At 42.7% G+C, this 24557-nt stretch overlaps 1 protein-coding gene across 11 annotated transcripts in view; it reads left to right on the plus strand.

Moving 5' to 3' along the window:
* The window catches only part of LTBP1 (latent transforming growth factor beta binding protein 1), a 340385-nt gene that overhangs the window by 246155 nt on the left and 69673 nt on the right, over nucleotides 1-24557 (plus strand). For 10 of the 11 annotated variants that reach the window (XM_079791755.1, XM_079791759.1, XM_079791758.1 and 7 more), the window contains 6 exons: nucleotides 506-631; nucleotides 1491-1613; nucleotides 5765-5884; nucleotides 16107-16229; nucleotides 19565-19687; nucleotides 21295-21417. In XM_079791755.1, the coding sequence (XP_079647881.1) occupies nucleotides 506-631; nucleotides 1491-1613; nucleotides 5765-5884; nucleotides 16107-16229; nucleotides 19565-19687; nucleotides 21295-21417 (738 nt within the window). The remainder of the gene's footprint in view (nucleotides 1-505; nucleotides 632-1490; nucleotides 1614-5764; nucleotides 5885-16106; nucleotides 16230-19564; nucleotides 19688-21294; nucleotides 21418-24557) is intronic. The other variant, XM_079791762.1, reaches the window with a different exon arrangement.

A 24557-nucleotide genomic window follows, 5' to 3' on the forward strand; every position in this document is an offset into this window, starting at 1 on the left:
TTTGTATAAGTATGAGGGGATAAGAGGACATCCGCCTGTTCACACTATGGTTATTCCCTTTCATCTGCATACACTGTGTGTGTTACTAGAGCCATAAAGTATGAAGCTGAAAGGGCCATCATGCTCCACCTGTGTGTAGCGTGGGAGAGTCCCTTTCACGCCACTGGGCCTGTCCCTGCCGTCCCGGCCTGGGAGTAGCTCAGCGAATTGCAGAGCTTAGATGAGTCCAGGTATCCGGCAGGTCCTTCTATGTTGACCTGAAACCTGTCTCTTTGGAACACCAGTGTCACAGTTGTAGTTTTAGCTTTTGAAGCAATGTGCACAGTGCGTATTCCCTCTTCCCAGTCACAGCCTTTCAAGTGTTTAAGGAGAACAGTCATGTCTCCTGGTCCTCAGCGATGAAGGCTTGTGGGACACAGGGAGTCGGCTGGCGTTTCACGAACAAGGAGACGGAGAATGCCATGCTCCAGTTGACTAATCCTTTGATCCGTCATTCTCTTAACAGATGTTGACGAGTGCACGCAGGCCCAACACCTCTGCTCCCAGGGACGCTGTGAGAACACTGAGGGAAGTTTCTTGTGTATTTGCCCAGCAGGATTTATGGCCAGTGAGGAGGGTACTAGCTGCATAGGTAATGGCAGTGCTTCTTGTGCCTCGATTCCCAAGTCTGCCTTTATGCCTCCCCTAAGATCTCATCCGTTCACTGCTTCATCAGACAACACCTGCTGTGACATAGCAATCTGCTAGATGCTGAAAGATATTAAAATTGAATTCTTTTCCTCCAATACTTTTTTTTGCATTTAAATTTTTTTAAAAAAATGACAGTTGACATTCGTTGTTAGTTTTAGGTGTATAGCCTAGGCATTAAGAGACACTTGTGTAACTTTCGAAATGATTTCCCCTATAATTCGAGTACCTAGCCAGCACCATACATAGTTACTAGAATACTAGAGGCCCGGTGCATGGATTCATGCACCAGTGGGGTCCCTCGGCCTGGCCTGCGGGGATCGGGCAGAAACTGGCTCTCTGACAATCCCCCGAGGGGGTCCCGGATTGTGAGAGGGTGCAGGCCAGGCCGAGGGACCCCACCGGTGCACAATCGGGACCACAGGAGGGCTCCAGGGCATGTCTGCCCCTGTCTCGCGCAGTCCTGATCTGCCGGACCCCAGCAGCAAGCTAACCTACCGGTCTGAGAGTCTGCCCCCTGGTGGTCAGTGCGCATCATAGCAACTGGTCGAGTGAATGGTCGGACACTTAGCATATTAGGCTGTTATTATATAGGATTATTTCTCTGACCCCTTTCAACAAAGAGTGTCAAGTGTGTACACAGACCAGAGGGGTTAAATGTTTCTCTTGGATCCCACACAAATCAAAACCACTCAGGTGATAGCAGGAGTCAGTTATTTCATTCTTAACCTCACACTAAACAGGGAGAGGTTTGAAGTTATATTTTGGGAAATAAACCTCACACTGTTTCCTGCTTTCCATAGATGTTGATGAGTGCCTGCGGCCGGATGTGTGTGGGGAAGGCCACTGCATCAATACCGTGGGGGCCTTCCGGTGCAAGTACTGTGACAGCGGGTACCGCATGACCCCCGGAGGACACTGCGAGGGTGAGTGTGCTGCGAGGCGGGCGGCTGCGCCACTGCTGAGTGCTGAGTCAGCCTGACTGTGCAGCGCAGGGCTGGGCGGAGGCCAGTGGTATTTCCCTCTGCCAGTCTGTGCATGCCACCAGCTCGTCTCAGCGCCTCCCGCCTTCTGGATTCACAGCCTCTTTGCCTCACTTCCGTGGCTCTGTCTGTATTATTTTCTATCTTTATGCTCTTTCTTACCCACTTCAGTATCTTCCTTCGCTGGTGTTTCAAGTGAGATCACGTTAGAACAATTACTGCAGAGTTAGTACAAACCCAGACTTAATTACAGTGTCTGGGTCCTTCATGTGAGGACATGGTGCAGGTGTAACCACCTTTGATTTTTTTGTTCTCGACCTTTTCACCTGGATACGTTCCTTTGTCTCCAACTTGTTTCTTTCACGTAGATTTTGGGACTTGCTTGCAGACTCCCCACAGAAGCTCTGTCTGACCCACTGCAGGTCAGATTCCAACAGTGCCAAATAAAAATGCCTTTATTAAGGACCCCAGCCAGAAATTGGCTCTCCTTACAAAAATGTTTTGAAAAGTTTTTATTTATTTTTTCTAAAGAGGGACATGATTTATTTTATTTATTTTAATATTTTTATTTATTTCAGATAGGAAGAGAGAGAGATAGAAACATCAATGATAAGAGAGAATCATTGATCGGCTGCCTCCTGTATGCCCCCACTGGAGATTGAGCCCACAACCCAGGCATGTGCCCTTGACTGGAATCAAACCTGGGACCCTTCAGTCCACAGGCCAATACTCTATCCACTGAGCCAAATCAGATGGGGCTGAAAAGTTTTGTGTGTTTTTTTAAAAATATATTTTATTGTTTTTTTTACAGAGAAGAAGGGAGAGGGAAAGAGAGTTAGAAACATCCATGAGAGAGAAGCATCGATCAGCTGCCTCCTGCATACTCCCTACTGGGGATGTGCCCACAACCAAGGTACATGCCCTTGATCGGAATCGAACCTGGGACCCTTGAGTCCGCAGGCCGATGCTCTATCCACTGAGCCAAACCGGTCAGGGCTGAAAAGTTTTTGTAGCATGGTCAAAATGATGAACAATTTCACATTCTCATGTTTGGGTCCAAATTGCACACAGGTTCTTTTTAAAACCATGATGCTACTTTTCCCTTTAATTATTTTCATGAAGAAAACAGCATTACCCTGATCCCCAAAACAGACAAAGTAGTTAAAAAAAAGAAAAAAGAAAATTGCATTGAACTTCGGCTTAGATCCTGCCATGGAAACATGAGGGTGAAGGTGCAGGGGTCTCTGAGCTAGTGTTTGAGGAGCCCAGATGTGGGAGTGCTGCTGGGGCCCTGGGGTTCCCTGCCCGGCTGCCCGAAGATCAGCCTCTTTTCTAATATGGCTGGGCGTCCGGAGGGAGGAGAGGAGGTAGGCTGGTCGGGGTGGGCTGCTCTCAGCTGTCCCTTGGCGTCTGCAGGTTGGTTTTCTTCACAGTTCCAGCGGCCCAGGCCTGGAGGGAGAGCTAATGAGACAGTTTTTGGCAGCCTGCGCCTGCCTCCTGCTGGCCTCTTGCCTTGGCCCCTTCGGTTCTAATCAAGAGACAAGTGGGAACAGTGTATGTTACCGGATCTCTGGTCAACTCGAATGAGAACAGAGCCGTGAACTGTCCCCCGAGGGCTGAGGGACATGGTGGAGTGCAGGTGTGACGTGTCCCCACTCTCCTCTTCCCGGGAACTCTCTCTCCGCTCGGAGAGGCGGGGTGGACACCAGAGAGAGAGGAGCCGTGGCATCAATCCACGACCCCCACAGGTCATGACTGTCTGCTTGGGAGCTAGTAACTTGGCCCCTTTGAAAGTTCCTTCTTCATCTGTAACATGGCAGCTGAGAAGTTGACTTTCTTCAGGGTTGCTGAGCATAGAAATGGTGTTGTAATATCTTCTATGGTGCCGGTCACCTTACTAGTTCTGAGGAAGCATTTGTTCTTAAACTTTGCCCTTCCCTGATGCCTTTTCTTTTTGTGTAGATCTTCTCAGTACATTTCTAGTTGTGGGAGTACTTAAAAAAAGGGTGTGTGTGTGTGTGTGTGTGTGTGTGTGTGTGTGTGTGTAGGTATTTGGTTAAGCACTTATGTGCAAAGCAGCACTCCCCAAGGAGGTCAAATATGGATCTTTATGTTCTACGTACAGTCTCAGAATGAGAAGATAAGACATTGAAATAATAACTGTAGCATCAGGATGGAAAGTGGAAAGGAGTAGAAAGAAATGTTGTAAGTCCACGGGAAACAGGAGACTTTTCAGTAATAGTCAATGTATGCAGATTGTTTAACAGAAATATTACCAGAGTTCCCTGTGTAAAAAAAACACATATAATTCTCTCCCTATGAAAAGGCTTGAGAAGAAGAAGGAGCCAGAGAACATGGCTGTTTTCTAATTTTGTCATGGACCCGAACCAAAGGTCCCCGGGCTCCTGGCTCACGGAAGGTTTTCTCAGCTGTCCCTGACAAGGCTGCTTTCAAACAGCGCCAGTCTCCAAGGAGCCTATTGTAGTTTACAGACATTATCTCATGCATCCTTACTTTATTCCGCTAAGATATTCCCCGTCAGGTGGTCCCTAATTCAGAGATGAGGGGACAAGAGAGCAGGTGAGGGCAGCGGGAAACTCAGGGATGTTATCTGGTGTTGCTCAGCGTTGCACCTTATTTATCGGACCAGCCTACCTCAGTGACCTTCTCTGACTTAGCATTTGTAGTTTGGTTTAAAAAAACATCCCATCCAGAGAATAATGTCATGCTGTTTGGAAAGTGAAACTGGCAGGCATCATCTTTTTGTAGAACAAGAAGTTCCAGAACATCTGACCTAAAAAAAAAAAAACAAGACACACACACACACACACACACACACACACACACACACAAAACCACTGTGTGTCATTGTCTATTGGCAAGAATTTTTTACCGATAGGAAAAATAATTACAGTGCTGGCCTGGTGTTGATTCTGTTACTATCGTCTTCAACTCTTTTACTTTAAGCATTTTTTTTTTTACACACATCCAGGGGTATGCAATGGGAGATCATTTTAAAGAATTTACCAGAATGAAGACGTCAAATGCCCATGCCTGTTCTGTGTATCCATCACGTATTTCTTTCACTTTTCAGCTCATGTCCTGAGATATGTCTATAGTTGAAGTAAGATTAGAGGTCTTACGTACAGTTTACGCTGAGACACTTAGACATTAAATCCACTCACTGAAATTCAAAAATCCAACTCCAGAAAAAACACTTACTTTAAATATATCCTACTTTCTTCCCCCATTTTAACTATTCTTAAAAATGCCTCAAGCTGTTGGAGTCATTGTCTCTGCCACAGTCCCAACCGTATTTAAGGTGTTCTCCTCACATGGAAGAGAACAATGATCAGTAACTTCAGTTAGCTGCGAATGTGAAAAGGAAGGTGTATTTTTACCAGAAAATACTACCATATGATCTTATCACCATGTTTGATGGGAAATCTTGAAAGTATGTGATGAGTTCATTCTCGTCTAGTGTTTTTTTTCTACTTGCAAGGAATTCCTAGCATATGAAAGGTTTTAAATTATTCAACCTAGGATGTTTTTGGGCCCATGAGGCCAAAGTGAGGATTTCCCCAGAGCGTCAAGTGTCTGTAGAGCCGACTTGTAGGTGGGTGGATATACAGGGTGGGGCAAAAGTAGGTGTACAGTTGGGAGTATTTGAAACACAGAGTTTATTCTTGTGTGCATTATGGTATCATTTTCCACATGGAAAACTGTAAACCTACTTTTGCCCCACCCTGTATGGCTTCCTCCTGCTCATCCCTATTCTCTGTCTTTTTCTTCTGGCAAACTGCACACTTGCTTAAAAGGTTTGGTGTCCAGAAAGTTGCCCCAGAGAAGTTGCAAGCTCCTACACTAGGGAGTTCAGGCCCTGCCAGTTGGAGAATTGGGTCCAACGACTTCCTTTAAATATTTCGTTCAAGGTGTACTTGGCCATGCATTATCGCTGTGTGTTGATAGACCTTGTGTCACTTAGCTGGTTGTTTTCCCCACCAAATAGGACATGCATTTCCCCGCTTTGTCACAAAAGTGTTTGCTGAAGTATCCTCATAAAATGTCTGTGACCTAGCTTTTTGATTTTTCAGATATTGATGAGTGTTTGAGTCCAAGTACTTGTCCAGATGAGCAGTGCGTGAATTCTCCTGGATCTTACCAGTGTGTTCCCTGCACTGAAGGGTTCCGAGGCTGGAGTGGGCAGTGTCTCGGTAGGTACCACAGAGTTCTTATCATATAGTTTTATCTCATCTGTCTGGCCCATTTTCTGGCAGAGTAGTGTAATGCCAAATGAGCCCTCTTTCAAAATAAAATATAAATAAATACACACACACATACATGTGAAATGTAACAAAATATTATGCTAAGACAACTTCAAAGAAAAGTTCTAAGTAAGTTTTAACCATGGAGAAAGTAAGGAAGTGAGTTGGCATGAGGAATGTGGGATTTTTACATGCAACAAATAATTCTGGTGGAAACACATTGTTACCTGATGTGTTAAATAACCAAAACTAAATAAAATAATCACCACAGGGAGAATGGTAGAAAGCAAAATACTTAAAAAGTGAGAAAAGGCATAAGAAGAAGCTGTCAGAGACCACATAGAATTAGGAAACATACAAACACAAACTTGCAGCAGAAATAGCAGACGCAGAAAGGGAAATCTTGATTGATTATCGCTCATGTCCCTTTTATAATACATTTATTCATTTAAGTATTTAATAAATAGTGCCTGCATCAGGCACCGAGGGGGATCTGATACACTTGCTTCAGTTCTAATTACGCGTGCTCTCACTAACTGTCTCCTTTCGTTGCTTTCCGTGGTGTTTCTGTCTTCCATATGATCTTTTCCTTAAAAGTTGAACTCTTTTGCACTCCATGCCAAACTCTGAATTTTTCTTTCATTCATTCTTTCTATCCTTTCTTTCACAAATGCTGGACAACTTACTATATATGCTCAGAGTTGTACTGAGTGCCAGGGTACATCAAGGGTCCAAAAAAAAAGTGCCTTTTTCATGAAACTTCCTATCCAGTGGGGGAGATGGGGAGATGGGCACCCACCCAGATGTCTCATAAATCAGTGCAAATGCACAGCTGATACAAGTGCTAGAAAGGGATGGTTCTGCGAGGCTCTAAGAGTCTGTGCTACAATGAGTTGCCTCCAGGAAAATTCTTGAGTTAATTTTTAATTGGGGAAGGCGATGGGAGGGAGAACATTTTGGATAAAGGAAGCAGCATATGCAGAGGGCTTGTAGAAAGAGGCGGTCATGTTCCAGCAGCTGAAAGGACAGTGTGGCTGAAGGACAGAGATCCAGGAAAGATTTGCTGCAAGATGAGGAGTAGAACACGCCAGACCTTCTGGGTCTGTTAAAAATGTTGGCCTATTCTTGCAATTCTGGGAAGACACTTAGGTACTTTAGAAAGTGTGGTATAGGTAGGCCTGGCAAAAACACTCTCCATTTCAAAGCTTTGGACTCAGCACCAGGCAGCATGAGCTGCACCTGGTGCAGGTGGCCCCAAACCCTGAGCCTCATGCCCATCCCAAGAGTGTCTATCAGTGGAACAGTGAGATGTTGATCTTTGGGGAGAAGAGAAGATTTTTTCATTAATTGCTTATTTGATAATATTTTGTAGTCTGTGTTGGTCAGAAAGTGCATTTGGTTTTAATTTTCCCATCTGGCATACATTTTATAGTTGTCTATGAAGGTTCCATTCATGCTCTCATTTCCACATACTGATGGATATTATAACCCAAGAGCAGATCCTGAACTTTACCTTACATAGCTAAGTGGTGATATAAACACAGCCCTGATTCATGAATTTGCTAATGGAATGCGACTTACCAAATTGGCAAGTGATTGCTCTTCAATATAAATGCATTTATCTAGATTGGGTGGTAATAATAATAAATGACTTCCCATACCTAGATGTATACAATCAATCTAATTGTGACCACTTTGCTCCAGTTGTAGTGACAGAAACACAGCACCTCATTTAAGAGTAATTTCACTTTGCCAGCCAGATTAGTAGAATCATACGCAGACACGTTAAGTCACTGTGCTACTCAGCCAAAGTCACACACTTAGCCACTTGTTCTAAGCAGTAGCTTTCGTTTTTGCATTCTGAAGGTCATGCATCTCCTATTAAAAGTAGGCAGCGTACTTTTTCCTTCTGTTCTGGGTCAAATGTTGGGCTCTTTGTCATCTATCGATCAAGCTTCTCTGTGGTATAATTGCAGTTCCATCCATTGCTCAGTTGGACTTGTGCTCCTTCTAAATTCCTCATGAGGGCTTTTGCAGATGATATCAAAATGGATTTTTCCATCATCATTTTTTTTATGGCAGTAGAACTTTCAATTGTTGAAAAGTTGAGTGTGACAGAAAGCAGAAAGATATTGCAATAAACCTTTCTGTTCATATTGAGCCAATGAATGGACTGGATTTTTCTGCTCAACTCTGACAGTGCTCATGAATACCCAGCCACTCCTCTTTGTCTCTGTTCCTTTATGGAGTTCACTTCTCACCTTTGTACCTGTGGGACTCCAAAATACTTTCCAGAAGGTGTAGTCCTTACTTAATCTTACCTTTGCGTTGAGCTCATGGGTAACACAACTTGATCTATATGTATTCATTCATTTAACAAATGAGTGCCTACCATGAGCCAGGCATTTTTGTAGACTTTGGGGATGGAGAGGGAACAACATAAATTCCCTCCTCGCATTGCACTTCTACTCTAGAGCTACTGTGCTTACAGATAAGTAAGCCAGCAATGAGAAGTATATGGTGTGTCAGGTATGATGAGTGCCATGAAGGGAAGGAAAGCAGCGTAAGAGAGAAGAGGGAGTGTTACAGTTTCTGTGGTGGCCAGAGATCAGTCATTTACAAGGTGTTCCTTGTTAACCATTTGCTTTTGTCTCTAACAGTTATTTGTGCGTAGTGGCATTTTATATCCTGTTAGTTCAGATAATTTAGGATACATTGATGAGACTTTTATTGTCCAACTCTTAATGTATGAGAACAGTAAAAAGTTCCCAGATCTCACTGGTTGAAGAAAAGCCCTACACTTGGCATTTGCTGGTGATCACCTATAGAAATAATTGCTACATCACAGGACTGTTCTGTGCTATATGTCTCGTAGCCTCCTTCTATTATCCTCCTCTCACTCACTCGCTCATATTTTAAAATTATGTGATTAAACTTGTGCAGTGTTGTACAGAATAGTACTTTTATTTGGCATTATGCTTGGTGTTTGCTTTTTTTTTTTTTTTGGTACTCTGTCCATCTTCATTCTGATGTGGCTCATTTTTATTTGAAATGGTTTAATTGGGAATTAAGAATTGCTTTTTTGACCCTTGTATTCTGCAGGGATTTGATGCCAGTTACACGTTCTGATTCTTTCACTAACTAAACAGTAGACCTGCTGAAACCATTGATGGTCTGTTTGTCTTCATGCCATGTACAGTGGGTCTTACTGATGGATGCTTCTCCTTGACTGATGAATTAGGACAGAAATTATTTGGGGCAGAAACAGGTAAAATGTCAGCAGGTGCTGTCACAGGGAACACACTCTTTCCTAGTGTTTAGCCCAGGGCACATAGTCCTTCATTCTCAATAGTTTATTGTCTACTCTCAAAATATCTATCCCTCAATATTTTCTGGCAACTCTTGTTGGCACCTCTGTTAATGTAGCATCTTCTTTCAAGTTGTGGATTTTGGTCCTCCCTTGAGAGCCACTTTCATCATTCAACACTGTATTCCTTGGACCTCACATTCAGCCTGGAGTTGTTGCCCATTCGATCCCCGCCTCTAATGACTATTTCAACACCTTGAGTTCTGTCTACTTCCAACTGGCTGCTCCAACCAGGGCTTTTCTTGAGGAGAGCCAGCCTGACAGGTCCTCAATGTATAGGTTTCTCTTGACTCCCGGAGAACTAGCCTGATTCCAACCCAACTAGATTATTCCCCAAAGGAAATTGTCTAATATTTCATTGTTTAAAGGTACTTTCCAGTACCTCTGACACAAAGATCACATTTCCCTGAATTTAGGCAGATTTGGGACCATGTGACCACTCTGAAGCTTAATTTTAATATCTGTAAAATAGGAATTGGAATACTTTCTTCATAGGGTTTATTGTCAGAATTAAGTGAGCCATATAAAGTGCTTAGTAAGGTGTTTGACATAAAGAAGGACTCGATCAATGTTAGAATTCTTTTTCCAACCCTAGTACCCTCCCTTTTATCTTCCTTGTCCTGAAATACATACAGGATGGCAGCTGAGTTTACCATCTACCTGTTGTGGATATTATAAGATGTCAACATCCGACTTACCCCTAAATCATTATATGCTAAAGGAATCCCTAATCAGTCAGCACGTTGTTATTGAGCACCTAACTATTTGTCTGCCAGATGCCAGAGAAGACTTGAAATTGTAAAAAAGCAAAATAAAACAGAGTAGAATGTGGTTACCCGGGGCTGGGGGAGGGGATCGGGGAGATGTTTAAGGGTGCAAACTTGAAACTCTTGGTAAGTACGTTCCGGAGACCTAATGCACAGCATGGTGAGTGGAGACAGCAGCACTGGATTATAAACTTCAGAGAGACTAGATCTTAATTGTGATAGAGGTGATAGCTAAGGCTACTGTTTCGCAACATGTAAGGTATCAACGCATCACTTAAACTTACACGATGTCGTATGTCAATTACAACTCAATAAAAAACACACAAAACATACTTTTGGGAAGGAAACATGCCTGTGTGAGAATAACAACAACAAAAAACCCTCACTTTATGTAGTTTACAAAGGGCTTTGACTTTGTGGTTTCATTTGATCCCCCTGGCAATCATCCCTGTAGTACAGATAGGGAAACTGATTCCCAGATAGGTGAATAGGCTTGCTCAAGGTCAGAGGTAAGAAGTGGCAGGGCTAGGACCGGATCCCAGGCCCTCTTTCTCCAAAACAATCTTTTCGTTTTGTTCTACACAGTATCTCCTGTCTCTCTCAAGTGCACTCAAGAAAACTCCAGAACGAAACAACATAATTAACATAATAAGGAAAGGAAAGTTCATAGAAAGAGAAATCTGTGTGCGCTGGAGTTGTCCCTTGCACGATGTCATAGTAATGGCTGGGGGATGCTAGCGTCGGAGATGTCAGACCTGCCCCATAGATAGCCCAGTTGAGTTTTGCTGTAAGACACACGTGCTTTCGGAAAGGTAACGCAAGAAGCCGGTGGTTTGGTGGGATTAGTGGAATTGATCTTCTCAGGCTGCCCTTGGCTCTTTACCTGGGATGTGCATAGCCTTGGCTGGTTTCCAGTTCTGAAAAGCAGTGATGCGTCTTCGAGGACCATGTATTTTTGTAGACAGCTCTGCTACTGCATAACTTGGTCAGAACTGACAGCAGGCCTGAGTCCCTGAGGATTTACTGTACCTTAAGTGCACCTGAGGTTGTTGGATCACACTGGCCTACCCAGCGTCTGTCTCTCATTTGTCAAGTATGTGTTTCTGTCCAGTATGTTCTCTTATCATCTTTAGTATAAAAGGCTGTGTGTGACGAATAGTTAAGGGATCATTGAAGTAATAGCATGTTTGGGGCAAGGAGAAATAGACTTTTATGTAGCTGTAGTGATAGAGTAAGATGTTTCCACTCTCCTTCCCCCCCCCCCCCCATATCAAATGTGTCCACATTGGTCACTAAGGAATTAAATGAGGCTGAATGGATTCTGAAAAATGCCTGGTTCACAGTGTGGACAAGTTCACCTCCTTGAAAGTACAGGAAGTAACGCAGGCCAATGGTCGCTGGAACCAATCCTGACCCACCCCCAAGGAGCTAAGTGAAGTGGCAGGGCGGGGGGTGCCGCGCAGCCTTGGGCTGACTGGTGTAAAATCAGCCACTGAAAACCCTTTGTGACTTAGAAGTCAGGCCCACCAGGTAGTCTGGTGTGTTCCCAGGATATTAGCAAGGGAAATCTCCAAAGCGTGCCTCACTCAGATGAAATACATCCCAAGGCAGTGAGAGAATTGCAGGTGGGATTGCTGGCCAGCTGGGAGTCATCTTTGTGAAATGGTTGAGGATGGAAAGTTGCCAGAGAGCTGGAGAGAGATTAATGTCCTCATTTCCCCCTAAAGAGGAAAGAAGGTGGAGTCAGGAGCTAATGACCCATGAACTTCAAATTGATCTTGACAAAGAACTCTAGACTCCAGGATTCAGGTGATGAGGTGAAGCACTTTTAAATGAGAGGGATGATCATAAGAACCAGCCAGGGTTCAGTCAGGGCAAACCATGCCAGACTGTCTTGAGTGCTGCTCCCGGGAGAGTGATTAGAGGAGTAGGTCAGGAGCTGCTCCAGGCGTGGCATTTCTGGTTTCAACACGCCATTTGTCACAGGCTGTCAGGGGATTATAGATGAGAAGGATCCACTGGGGTTGGGCCATAGAATAGTGAGAAGAATTCATAAACTTTTGAACTATCATATCTACTAAGTGCTGGTCTCATAAATGCCGGCAACTTCCTTACTGCGGGAGGTTTTAATTCATTCATTGAATGGCAGATGCCAAATTTTGTCCTGAAAGCCCACTGGTAATTCTTTCTGGAGTCTGGAAGCCACTTTTTCGGTGGACACAGTGTTTTTCATGATAAACTTCCCTTTTGAACTCATAATGTATATGCAAGTGTAAGAATTTGGGTAATGTGGCTCTCTTATAAGACTGTACTCTTAGAGTAAGGTGAGTTTTGATCTCCAATATAGTAGATGTTACCGCCTCCTGCATACTCCCTCTGCGGCGGGGGTCAGGGACTGTGAGTGATGGGTGCTGAGGTGGGCAGGGACCGCCTTGTTTCCCACGGCATTGATCCTCCCTAGGGTTGGAAGGAAGGATTGTGGGGACCAGCCCTTCTGTCCATACCACTCGAGACCCCACAAGTTTGTGTCCTTGACCAAACTGAAGAACACTGGGAACCACTGAGGATTTTTTTAAAAAATATATTTTATTGATTTTTTACAGAGAGGAAGGGAGAGGGATAGAGAGCTAGAAACATCAACAAGAGAGAAACATCGATCAGCTGCTTCCTGCACACTCCCTACTGGGGATGTGCCCGCAACCAAGGTACATGCCCTTGACCGGAATCGAACCTGGGACCCTTGAGTCTGCAGGCCGACGCTCTATCCACTGAGCCAAACCGGCCAGGGCACCACTGAGGATTTTTAAAGTAGAGGAACAACCATTGATTGGATCTGTGTTGTAGAAAGGTTACTCCGGCTGTAGGTTGGGTAATGTTAGAAGAGGGCAAGACTGGAAATGGAGAAATAAAAGTCCATGGTAGTGATACATGTGAGAGAGAATGGTAGAATAGGAATGAAAAGAAAATGAAGATATTTGGAAAGGTAGGATTGATAGGACTTGGTAATAAGTGTAAGAAATCTAGAAAGGATGATGCCCATGTTTCTGAGTTGGGTGCTTGAGTGGGTAGTGGCACCATGTACTGACATGGGAGACAACATAAAGAGGAGGCAGCGGGAAGGTCAGTTGTGGCCGCGAAGATTCAGAGGTGTCTGTGGGACATCGGGTGGAGATGTCTCATAGACTGACCTGCTAGATGTAGGGATCTGCAGTTCCGGAACAGGTCTGGGCTAAAGATACAGCACTGAGTTTATTTTACATCCACCAAGTGAGGCCCCATCTAGATACATGTCTTCTATATAGAGATTCTTTTTTAATTGAGGTATAATTGACATATAATGTTATATTAGTTTCATCTGTACGACATCGTGACTCAATATTTGTTTACATGGCAAAATGCTCACCACAGTAAGTCTAGTTAACGTGTGTCACTGTACATAGTTACAAATTCTTCTTTTTTCCTTGTGATAAGTTACTTTTACTAGTAAGATCTACTCTCTTAACAGTTTTCAAATATGCAAGACAGTACTTTTAACTCTAGTCACCATACTGTGCATGACATTCCCAGGACTTAATTATTTTATTTATTTTTTAAAAATATATTTTTATGGATTTCAGAGAGGAAGGGAGAAGGAAAGATAGAAACATCATTGATGAGAGAGAATCATTGATTGGCTGCCTCCTGCACACCCTCTACTGGGGATCGAGCCCGCAACCCAGGCATGTGCCCTTAACCAGAATTGAACCACGGACGCTTCAGTCCACAGGCCAACGCTCTATCCACCGAGCCAAACTAGCTAGGGCTGACTTACTTATTTTATAGCTGGAAGTTTGTACCTTTTGACCCCTTGTAAAGGTACTTTTATAATATTTTACTATATAGTTATTTCCCCAAGGGCATGAGCTCCATTAAGTCCAAATGCCCATTGAATTCAAACTGTTCTGTCTCCATGTGAATGATTGACTTGCAAGGATTCTAGCTCCATGCAATTATGTCTGTAATAGGTGAAGAATAAACACATCAGAATACCCTAGGTATTTCAAGGCATTCTGCTTCATAGTTAATCATGGTAGTCGCCTGACAAAGTAGAACGTTTATAAATATCTCATGAATAGTAATCGGTAATGCCTATTCACTTACTTCAGAGAAATATGGTCTTGAACTGATTTTGCTATTACGTTCTCCAGCCCTGTAAGTCACATTCCCTGGTGCATGAATAATTAGAGTGAGCGAGCCATACATTTTTCAACTTGTTACCATTTTTTCAAGCAAACCAGATGCTAAACTTGACACTTTCTCGCTGCTGTCAGGAAGGGCCGTGCTTAGTGTCAAGGCTCATTCTGTTCCATTGTTTACTTTGGCTTCGGTGTTTGGCTTCTTCCAAGTCATTTGCCTTCCACGTGTACGAAGGTGGATTCCCACACAGGCAGGACGGACGGAGCGTGTGTCAGCCTGGAAGTGTGATTCTTGCTGTGATGGGGGAGAGTCGGTTCACCATGGTCAGTGGTTGTGTGAGAGCGGGTTGAGCCGCCTGAGCAGTGCCAATTGCGTGGCTGTTCTCTGGATGCATGTGGAACCCACCTGCGCACACAGACTCCCCTTCCTTTGCCGTATTTTGCTAACACTTTATTTCTCAGTTCTACTGTAAGAAAGAAAGATTACAGCTTGAATGAAATGCGGGGCAAATGAATGCACTCTGAATTCTGGATTGCTGGCCGGAAATGAGATCTCTGTTGTTGATGTGTTCGTGACTCTCTGTCTGTTAACGTTAAGAACTTTAAGAGGGTAGAAAGCGGTTTTGCCTTTGCAGTGAGCATTGTCAAGGGAAGTGGATGAAATCAGGAGCCTTTTCCTCCTTATTGTCTGTCTGCCTTATCGTTAAGATGCACTGATTAAGGGACGGACTGCTTTACAAATAAGCCTGAACTGCGATGCTGTGTGTGTGTGTGTGTGTGCTGTTAGCACTTTGGGCTTTGTTTTTCCTCTCAGGTTTTGGTTATTTATGCTACATTATATCTTCCCACTACAACATACAGTGGACTTACCCAGGAGCATTCAAATGGAGATCAGAACTCCAATTTTTCTTTTTTAATTAATAATGTTCTCATAGGAGCTTAATGAGTGCTTTATTTCATTGAATGAAATCAATGAACACTTAGAGGAGTATTTTTGCAAATAATAAAAACAAACATAAACATAAACATCTCTCTCTGTTCCCATCACGGGACTTAACTTTCCTACGACAGAAACTTACCGCCAGGTTAGAAGGTTGTGCTTTGGGGTAAACACTGACTGGATTTCAATCTCAGAGCCACCACTTTCTAACTGCGTGGCCTGGGCAGCCTATTGGATGTCTCTAAGTCACGGTTCCTTCCTCTCTGGAAAGTGGTTAGCTGGGTTTTGTTAGGATTAAGTGAGATAATACAGGTAAAGCCTTTAGTGCCTGCATCCAGTAAGTGCTGGATAAAGATTAGCTATTATCTGCCTCTTTAGCCTATAGCATACCTTCTGACTGCCCCAATAGCCTTACATTTGTCCCCAGACTGTTTTTATAATGCTGGTTTTATTAGAGGTTTTTTCACCTATTATACTTTTTCTTGAGGTTTCTCTGTGACCCCAGTCATATGTTTTGCTCCTGTGAATCCTCACCCCTTACTGAACTCAATTCTCCAAGTAGAGCTTGATGCCTCTTTGATTCCTTGGAATATGTTCTTTTGTAGGGGATGTTGCTCCAAACCACTCTCTCTTCTGCTCCCCTGTCTTCCGTTGAACTCGTTCATACGGCATGTTTGCTTCCTTTTGTCAGTTACTTTGTAGAAAGTAAATTAAGGCATGGAACCATCATATAAGCAGCTCACACCAGAGCATTTTTTCCTTGTGAGGGTTAATTTGAAAGTTTATCTTAAAGATCTTTTGAAGAGCCATTATTTTTTTTTTCTAACTAAATTCAACATTCTTCATGTTTTATTTCTTTTTTTCTCCGATCTGCTTTTGTTTGTTTTATAATTTCCCTTCCCAATGTGCACCATTCTTCAAGATGTGGATGAGTGCCTGGAACCGAAGGTCTGCACAAATGGGACTTGCTCCAACCTGGAAGGCTCCTACATGTGTTCGTGTCACAAGGGCTACACCCCGACCCCAGACCACAAGCACTGCAAAGGTAAGTGCTGTCATCACCTCTCAGTTTTGCTTGAACTTCCCTTAAGAATATATACTGAGTGGCCAGATTATTATGATCTCTGAACGCATAATAATCTGGCCACTCAGTGTGTGTGTGTGTGTGTGTGTGTAATATATATATATATATATATATATATATATATATATATATATATATATATATATTAGAGGCCCGGTGCATGAATTTGTGCATGGGTGGGGTCTGGCCAGCCTGGCCAGGGGGAGGGGACATGGGTGGTTGGCTGGCCTGCCTGCTGGTCGAACTCCTGGTCAAGGGGACAATTTGCATATTAGCCTTTTATTATATAGGCTATACACTGAGTGGCCAGATTATTATGCGTTCAGAGATCATAATAATCTGGCCACTCGGTGTATTAGAGTAACTAGCCTTAGAAAGGGACGCACATTACCTATGGTTTATTTTCACTGAGCTATTCAGGTACGCAGACCATAGCTACGTACGCAAAGGAAGACAGTGTATTTTTACAGAGCATCTGTAAACCATAGATCTGTTTATTTAAGTTTTTCTGTTTCTATAAATAATATGTATAGTTGCATAACTGTGAATATACAAAAACATTGAATTGTATACTTTAAATAGGTGAATTGCATGGTATGTGAATTATATCTCATTGAAATTGCAACTAAAAAAACAATATACCCAAGATGTGGGTTTGATCCCCAGTTGGGGCATGTATAGGAGGTAACCGATTGATGTTTTTCTCCCACATCAATGTTTCTCTCTCTCTGTGTTTCCCTCTCCCTCTCCTGCTTTCTCTCCCCCTTTCTCTCTCTCTCTCAAATCAATAAAAACGTATTCTCGGGTGCGGATTTTTTTAAAAAGTCCCTATCTTCTCCTTTGGAAACCTATATATGCACTGTTTTCCTTTCTCATCAATCAAAACCTTTCCTTGTTATAATAATAAATTACATAACATCCTTTTTCTTTAATTATTTCATAATCGTTTCCAAACCACATCAGTTCACAGATGTCAAATTCTTCCCAGATCATAAATCTCTCCCTTTTCCAACATTGCAGCAGAGCTGCTAATCTTACCTTGTGGATGGTCCTAAATATTGTCTTTGTCTTCACCTCACTAAATATACTGACAGCCTTTATCGGGTTATAAATACATTACCTAATGTGTTCATTTATTTCTGCTTTATTCTTTGTATCTCTTTGCATCTGTACAGTTTAGCACTCTATGACCTAAATTTATAAATACCTAGAAGTAGTCTCTATTTGAACTCTGAGCTGGAGTTGTCATAGGAATATGTGCAAAATTATTAATTATCTTAATTTTCTTTCACAGAGAATAATATTTTATTTTCATCTCTTGGCACAAAAGAGAGATGACATTTGTCCTGCATGCCTGTTCTTTAGAAAGCTTTCTTTTATCATAGGAGTTTTGTCCCTCCTCCGAAACGGAAAATGCCTTTTGATCTGTAGAATGAAACAGCCTCTATTCCCCTTGGTTATTTTAAAGACCCAGTGGTCACCTGATCCAAGATAACTGGGTTGCCTCAAGTTATTCCAAATGTGTATGTCATTACTTATAATGGATTACTTCTGACAGTCTTCCCAATACAAATGAGGAACTTATGTAAGATGTCTGGCTTACCCTGCCGGTACTTGGAATGGAGGGTCTGTTCTTGTGGCAGACATCGGCACATGAGAATACTTAATTTGTCATCTTCTTTGAGAAAAATCAAAAAGAGTCCAAGGCACTAAAAATGTTGTCAGGCATTACATGAGATCCAACACGAGACAGGAGCGGTTGTTGGTCTCTCAATACTGAGAGACCTCAAGTATTTTATAGACCGTGCTGAAAGAAAATACGGTGGAGGCTGTTCTTTGCTGTCAGCCACTCCTAAAACTAATAGACTTAAGAGTGTTGGAAAGGTATAAAATAATTCTTCAAATGAAATTCAGCTCACTTATTTAATTTCTCTTTTGGTAGTCAACAGCTGGCAGGCAGGACTTATGTATAAATAAAAGGGATCAATAACACAACAAGTGAAACAAAAGTTTATAGTACACTCATTTCTACATAAAATTAAATGGGGAAAAAAAACACAAATTCCTGAACTACAGTTAGATTCATAGTTTATGTGAGCTTTTTTTAAGGAAACTTCTGATAACTCGAGACCTTGCTTTTATCAGGATAAAATCAAAAGATTAATGCCTCCCTACAGGTTAAGAAATGCATCTTTGCTCAGGAGACAGGTAATTGTCCATAATACTTAGGGGGAAGGACTGTTCTCTTGGGAAAATATTTTAGAGGCGTTGTAACTAGGATATTTTTGGAAGAAAGCAATAGTCAGACTTTGATTGCTAGGACTTGGTTTCCTTAAAAGAAATCAAGTCATTTAATCAAGGCATTTAAAAAATTCTCACCACTTTCTCTTTTGATAATCCAGCAGCCATCAATATAATACCATCATTTCGCTTGGCTTTTCTTGTTTCTTTAAAATTAATTTCTGTGGTTAGAGTGTTGGCCCCCTGCACCAAAGGGTGTCAGGTTTCATTCTGGGTCAAGGACACATTCCTGGGTTGCAGGTTGATCCCCGGCAATCAATCAACATGTCACCCTTCTCTCTCATATCAATGCTTCCCTCTCTCTCTCTCTCTCTCTCTACCTCTCCCCCCTCTCTTCTTCCCTTCCCCCAAATAAATAAATAAGTTCAGTATCTTTTAACACAATTGTTTGATCTTTTGCTTTTTCAGCTTCTTCTAAATAGAGGAGAAATGTTTATTTCTCTCCATTACTGCCTTCAATATGGTTTTGTTTTTACAATTCTTGGTAGAGTCTTAATTCAACCTTCTTCCTGAAATTTCTACATGCTGCTAGTTGTCACTGTTTTGTGCTTGAGGTTCTGTTTTCAACTCTCAGATATTTCATCTTGTATTTCTGCTATAGCCAAAGTATGGGAGAGATGGCAAAGGGCTTCATGTTATATTAAAAGTAGCTTTAACTTGCTCATAACTTTATTGTCCATTTGTAACTTTTTCCATTCCACAGTTCAGCTGCTGAGGTTGATATGAGGAAAATTAGTGAGCTGAATCAGACTAAAATTTAGAGGGTCTCATATAGGAAGTATTACTATTTTTGTAATATTAACCCCAGAATGTACTGTAGAGAACATTACATTCCCCTTTTTCTTTATTATAGAAAACTTTTGTGATCGCCCTGAAGGGCGAGCCTGGAAATGGAATGCCTTGTGGGCAGTGACTTAGTTTAGTCTCAGAGTTGAGCGAGAGGGGTCTTCTAGATATGCCTAATTTCAAACAATGGTCATTATTTGTGTTTACAGATATTGATGAATGTCAGCAAGGGAATCTCTGCATAAACGGGCAGTGCAAAAACACCGAGGGCTCCTTCCGGTGTACCTGCGGGCAGGGCTACCAGCTGTCAGCAGCGAAAGACCAGTGTGAAGGTAGGTGTGTGGCAACGTGAGCTCCTGTGGTTTTAGCCTAAGACCTCTGGCCTGGGAAAGGTGCCCTCAGGAAAGTGAGGCAATACATTGATGATGGCTTTCTAGTGCCAGGAAGCAAGGGACTTACACTCACGTCAGGAAAGTCAATGAAACAGGATGAAAAATATTTAAATTTGAGAAAAATAGGTAATTAGTGATCAAGTGGTTGGGCATTCATATTAGTAAGAAAAAATACTGTACTCTGTATTCCTTACTACATAGAATCAATTCGGTTGAATTCATTTGAAAGTTGTGCACACTAGGATTCCTGCAATTAGAAGGTCGTTATATCAGTCTGGTATGTGCTATGGAATGTTAATGACCTTAACTTTTATGTGTACTCAGCTTTATAAAATTTTTCCTTTAAAAAAAAATCACTAAATAAGACTTTTCAACAAGACTGCAATAGTGTCCCCCTTCTACTCAGGGATAGAGTTTGTGAAACATGTCCTGTTCCTACAGGTGATAGTAAGGAGTTTGGACCTCACTAGGTTTGACCTTAGACTTAAAAGAAATTTAATAGAACTCAATACAAAAAAATCACTTTTGGGTAGTAAATGAATCTGTGGTACTCTTTTCCAATAATACCTCATTTACAGTAATAGGCAGTGGGCTGCAGTGTGCAACTCTCTAGACCAGTGGTTCTCAACCTTCCTAATGCCGCGACCCTTTAATACAGTTCCTCATGTTGTGGTGACCCCCAACCATAAAACTATTTTCGTTGCTACTTCATAACTGTAATTTTGCTACTGTTAATGAATCGCAATGTAAATATCTGTGTTTTCCGATGGTCTTAGACTCTACAGCAGCGGTTCTGAACGACCCACAGGTTGAGAACCGCTAGCAGGGTCGCCTAAGACCGTCAGAAAACACAGATATTTACATTATGATTCATAACAGTAGCAAAATTACAGTTATGAAGTAGCAACGAAAATAATTTTATGGTTGGGGTTCACCACGACATGAGGAACTGTATTACAGGGTCGCGGCATTAGAAAGGTTGAGAACCACTGCGCTAGACTATGACAGAGTGTCATAGTTGAATCTGTAAAAGAAAGCTAAGAAGTTTAGTGACGGCTTATAGGCTCCAGTAACATATTTACCAGGCACAGTGAACAGTGGGATTCATATGTACAGGCTCTTAACACGTTGATTAAAATTGTAAATTTATCTGGATTTCTCCCTATTGGGGGATTGATAGCTTTTTACTAGAGGAGTGTTTCATTCACATAAGGAAAAGTCAAATCAAAGTTAATTATTAGCCACCTAATTTATAGACTAGTACTTCCTTTGCATGAATGATTGCAAGTATTTTGTAATATATTTTTTAATTGATTCCAGAGAGGAAGGGAGAGGGAGAGATAGAAACATCAATGATAAAAGAGATAATCAATTGGCTGCCCCCTACTGGGGATCAGGCCGGCAGCCTGGGCGTGTGCCCTGACTGGGAATTGAAGGGTCATCTGCTGGTTCATAGGTCGATGCTCAACCACTGAGCCACACGAGCCAGGATAAAAGTATTTTTAAAGCATCCCTTCTGCAGGTTCTTTTCCCTCCCCTGCTCACAGATATTGACGAATGCCAGCACCGGCATCTCTGCACCAATGGGCAGTGCAGGAACACGGAGGGCTCCTTCCGCTGCGTGTGTGACCAGGGCTACAGAGCATCCGCCCTGGGGGACCACTGTGAAGGTGAGAACTGCTCCTGATTTCGGAACCAGAAGATGCCAGAATCAGACAGAAATCAGTGTGTTTTCCCAGCCTGGGTCCTCGAGCCCAACCTTTTGGCTTCACAGTTGAGGACATTAGGTCCCTGCAAAGTGTTTTCCCCAAGGCCACACAAGTAATGCAGAGAAGGAGTGGAACCCAGGTTTTCTTTGCAGTGCTTGGAGCTGTTTGTTAGAAGACCCGTGCCAGTGAAAGGAGGAAAGGACCAGTTTAACTTTCCTCAGCTGTGGATGGAGTGTGGTCCTGGGTGTAGTTTTGAATGGTGACACCTTATTTATGCAGGACCAGCATGCAAATGATCCACATAAGTAAATCCAAGTTAATTTTGCAGATAACGGGAACGTTTTTAAAGAGGCAAACATTAATGCGATTTTGAGCTTTTTTCAGAGGATATTTCCAAAAGGTACCCCACATGGACAGCACTGTGCAGTCATTAACCACCCCCTACCTGCCGTGGCCCAGAACCTCCTGAGGCCGTCAGGGCTGCCGAACCAGCCTGCCACCCGTCTGGCACATGTCACTTCTGTCTGCTTTTGGTATCCATCCAAGTAGCAGTTTTTTCCTGACTAGCCTGCTGATTGACTACATTTTGACTGTCAGTTGTGACACGAGAAGTGTGAGTGTGGCAGGTCGGCGCCCCACGTAGAGTGTGCAAGTCTGAGTGGGAGCCTGAACCCCACCTGGGAGAGAAGTAGGTGTACTTTCTAGTGAATGCTTTTATGGCCCATGTTTCAATGGCCCCAGATACTTTTTAACTTCTGTCCCAGTTGGTTGGGAAAGATCCACTGTTACTTCATAGCCTCCTGCTTTTCTGCCCAGGAGCTTGGCACAGCAGTTGCAGCCCATCTGGGGGGCGATGTGGGCAGTGTCCAGGGCCTCACTGTCCACTGTTGGTGAATCACCTCCTAGGATTTTACCCGAAGGTGGTAATGTTCTAATGTTCTTCAAAGGTCTGACGACACCCGTCAAAAGTTGTAATCAACTACTGAAAACTAGGCAAAGGGTCAAACAAGTGATAAATCAATTTAATAAACTTTGTGTGAAAGAGTGTGTTTGGGGAACTCTATACCATATGGGTAAAGGTTAATGATCCAACCTAGTGGTGTTTCAGAGTGGGAGAGGCAGCCTTGTTGCGGGGGTGCGGGGAGCCAGCCATGGGAACCTGTTGTGAAGTAAGTTAGTGGCATGGCACATGCTGGGGCCTGAAACCCCCCTGCCCTGATCCTGGCCTGGCCAACAGGTTGACCAAGCCATTGATTAAGTTTTGGGTAATGGGTCTCATCCAAGGGCATGTTCCTTTCTTTGGGCTGTTATAACGTGTAACCACTTTTCAGAAGTTCAGGATATGTATTCCAAAAACATCCATTGTGTGAAAAGCCAAACGAAAACTGTTTAGCCAACTTCCTCATCATTATTAATATATATGATCATATTCTGTTCCATGAGAAAGCTTCTTTTGGAATATATTATCGATTCTTTTTTTTCATCAAGTCAGGGCTCGTTTTCCTACTGTTCTACATTATAAATAGGACTGGAGTCCATCCAGCGAAGTCAGAGCTCCCTCTGAAACTCTATTAGCGCTCCCACCTGATAATTCCCATCCGGCACTGCTTCCAACTCTCCCAGTGTATTTAGCTGTAATTAACTGAGCTGTGATGGTTTGCATGCCGCTCACAGCTGTGGGAAGAAGAGCCATCCTTCTTGTTGGCTTTTATATTTACATGTGTAGTTTTTCTCTAATAATTCTGGCAAAGACGTGGTTTTCCTACAGGGTTGTCCTGCAGTCCTGCTGGCCTTCTCGTAGAGTTGGAAGCCCAAGCGTTGTGTACATTTCTGTGTGCTGTTGACCACACTCAGCAGCCACTTACGTCTAACATGATGGGGTTAGCTCAGTGGTCCTGGTTATTGGAGGTCCAGGCATCTCAACCTTTAAAGGCTCTGCCTCCGACTTGCTCCCCTTCCAGGCACAGTGTCTGATTCCATGCCTGTCTTAGCACCTTCCCCAGCCCTCACTGGGGTTGCTCCTGCTAATCCCTTACAAAGCCTGAGACAACGATTCCTGATTCACTCTGTCTTCCTATGGCCCCTCGGTTACAAAATATTCATCAGCACTGGGTGTCCTCTCAGCATTGTGGTCTTCACTGATTGGTCAGCGGCAGGGCAGAGGGTCATTAGTCATCACAGCTGGCCCTGATGGCAGCCATGGTGTCTCCTGGCCTTGCTGCTCTTCTGGTCCTGGAGCTGAAACACAACTGAGCCCTAGACGTTATCTCTAGTTTGACCAAACGAATGCTTGGTCTTTATGGACCAAATCAAAAAATGGTGGGAAGAAGTGATTTCTTTCCTTGTCAGAATCATTTATTTTATACATTTGTTCAACAAATATTCATTGTAAGCACAGAACATAGAGCAATGAACCAAAAAGACAAAAATTCCTGCCCTCATGGAGTTTACATCTATTGAGGGAGATAACAGTAAATGATGTGTAGGTGAAATGCCTACACCTTGGTTATGAGAGTGGCCAGAAGAATGTGTCTAGATTTGTCAAAACTCTTAAAATTAGGTGTATCTATTGTATTATACTTCAGTGAAGTTGGAAAAACACACTAAAGAAAAAGTGACAACCCACTTAATTGGTGAAAAAGTCACATCAGCTGTGTTTTATACTTTAGGATCAGTATTCAGAAACACTCTAAATCTGGGTGAACCTCATAATATAACTTGTTTGTACTTTGATAGAATGAAATTATAAGGTGCTTATTTCTCTTTTATTTCCCCGATGACTGGTACAGAAGCCAGTTAATTGGTTGATTGGGTTCTGTGAAGAAAACTTAATTTGGCGCCTCCATGTTTTGAACCAGACAGTGAGAACTAGGCTCCAACAGTCTCCATATTCACTTCCTCTTGGAGCTTCTCATATATTTCAGCAGCAACCACAGTTATTTGCAAGAAATGCCATAATATGCCAAATTCTGAGAAAACAAAGACGGTTTGGTGCCTTAGCTTTCTCCACTGCTAATCATTTAAATCCTCTATACTAGACAAGAGAAGAGGGACGCATGGCATGTGTTAGGGATAATGAGTTCAGACTGGGAGTGAGTGTG

The sequence above is a fragment of the Cnephaeus nilssonii genome (assembly GCF_951640355.1).
Source record: "Cnephaeus nilssonii genome assembly, chromosome: 15".
Classification (NCBI taxonomy): Eukaryota; Metazoa; Chordata; class Mammalia; order Chiroptera; family Vespertilionidae; genus Cnephaeus; species Cnephaeus nilssonii.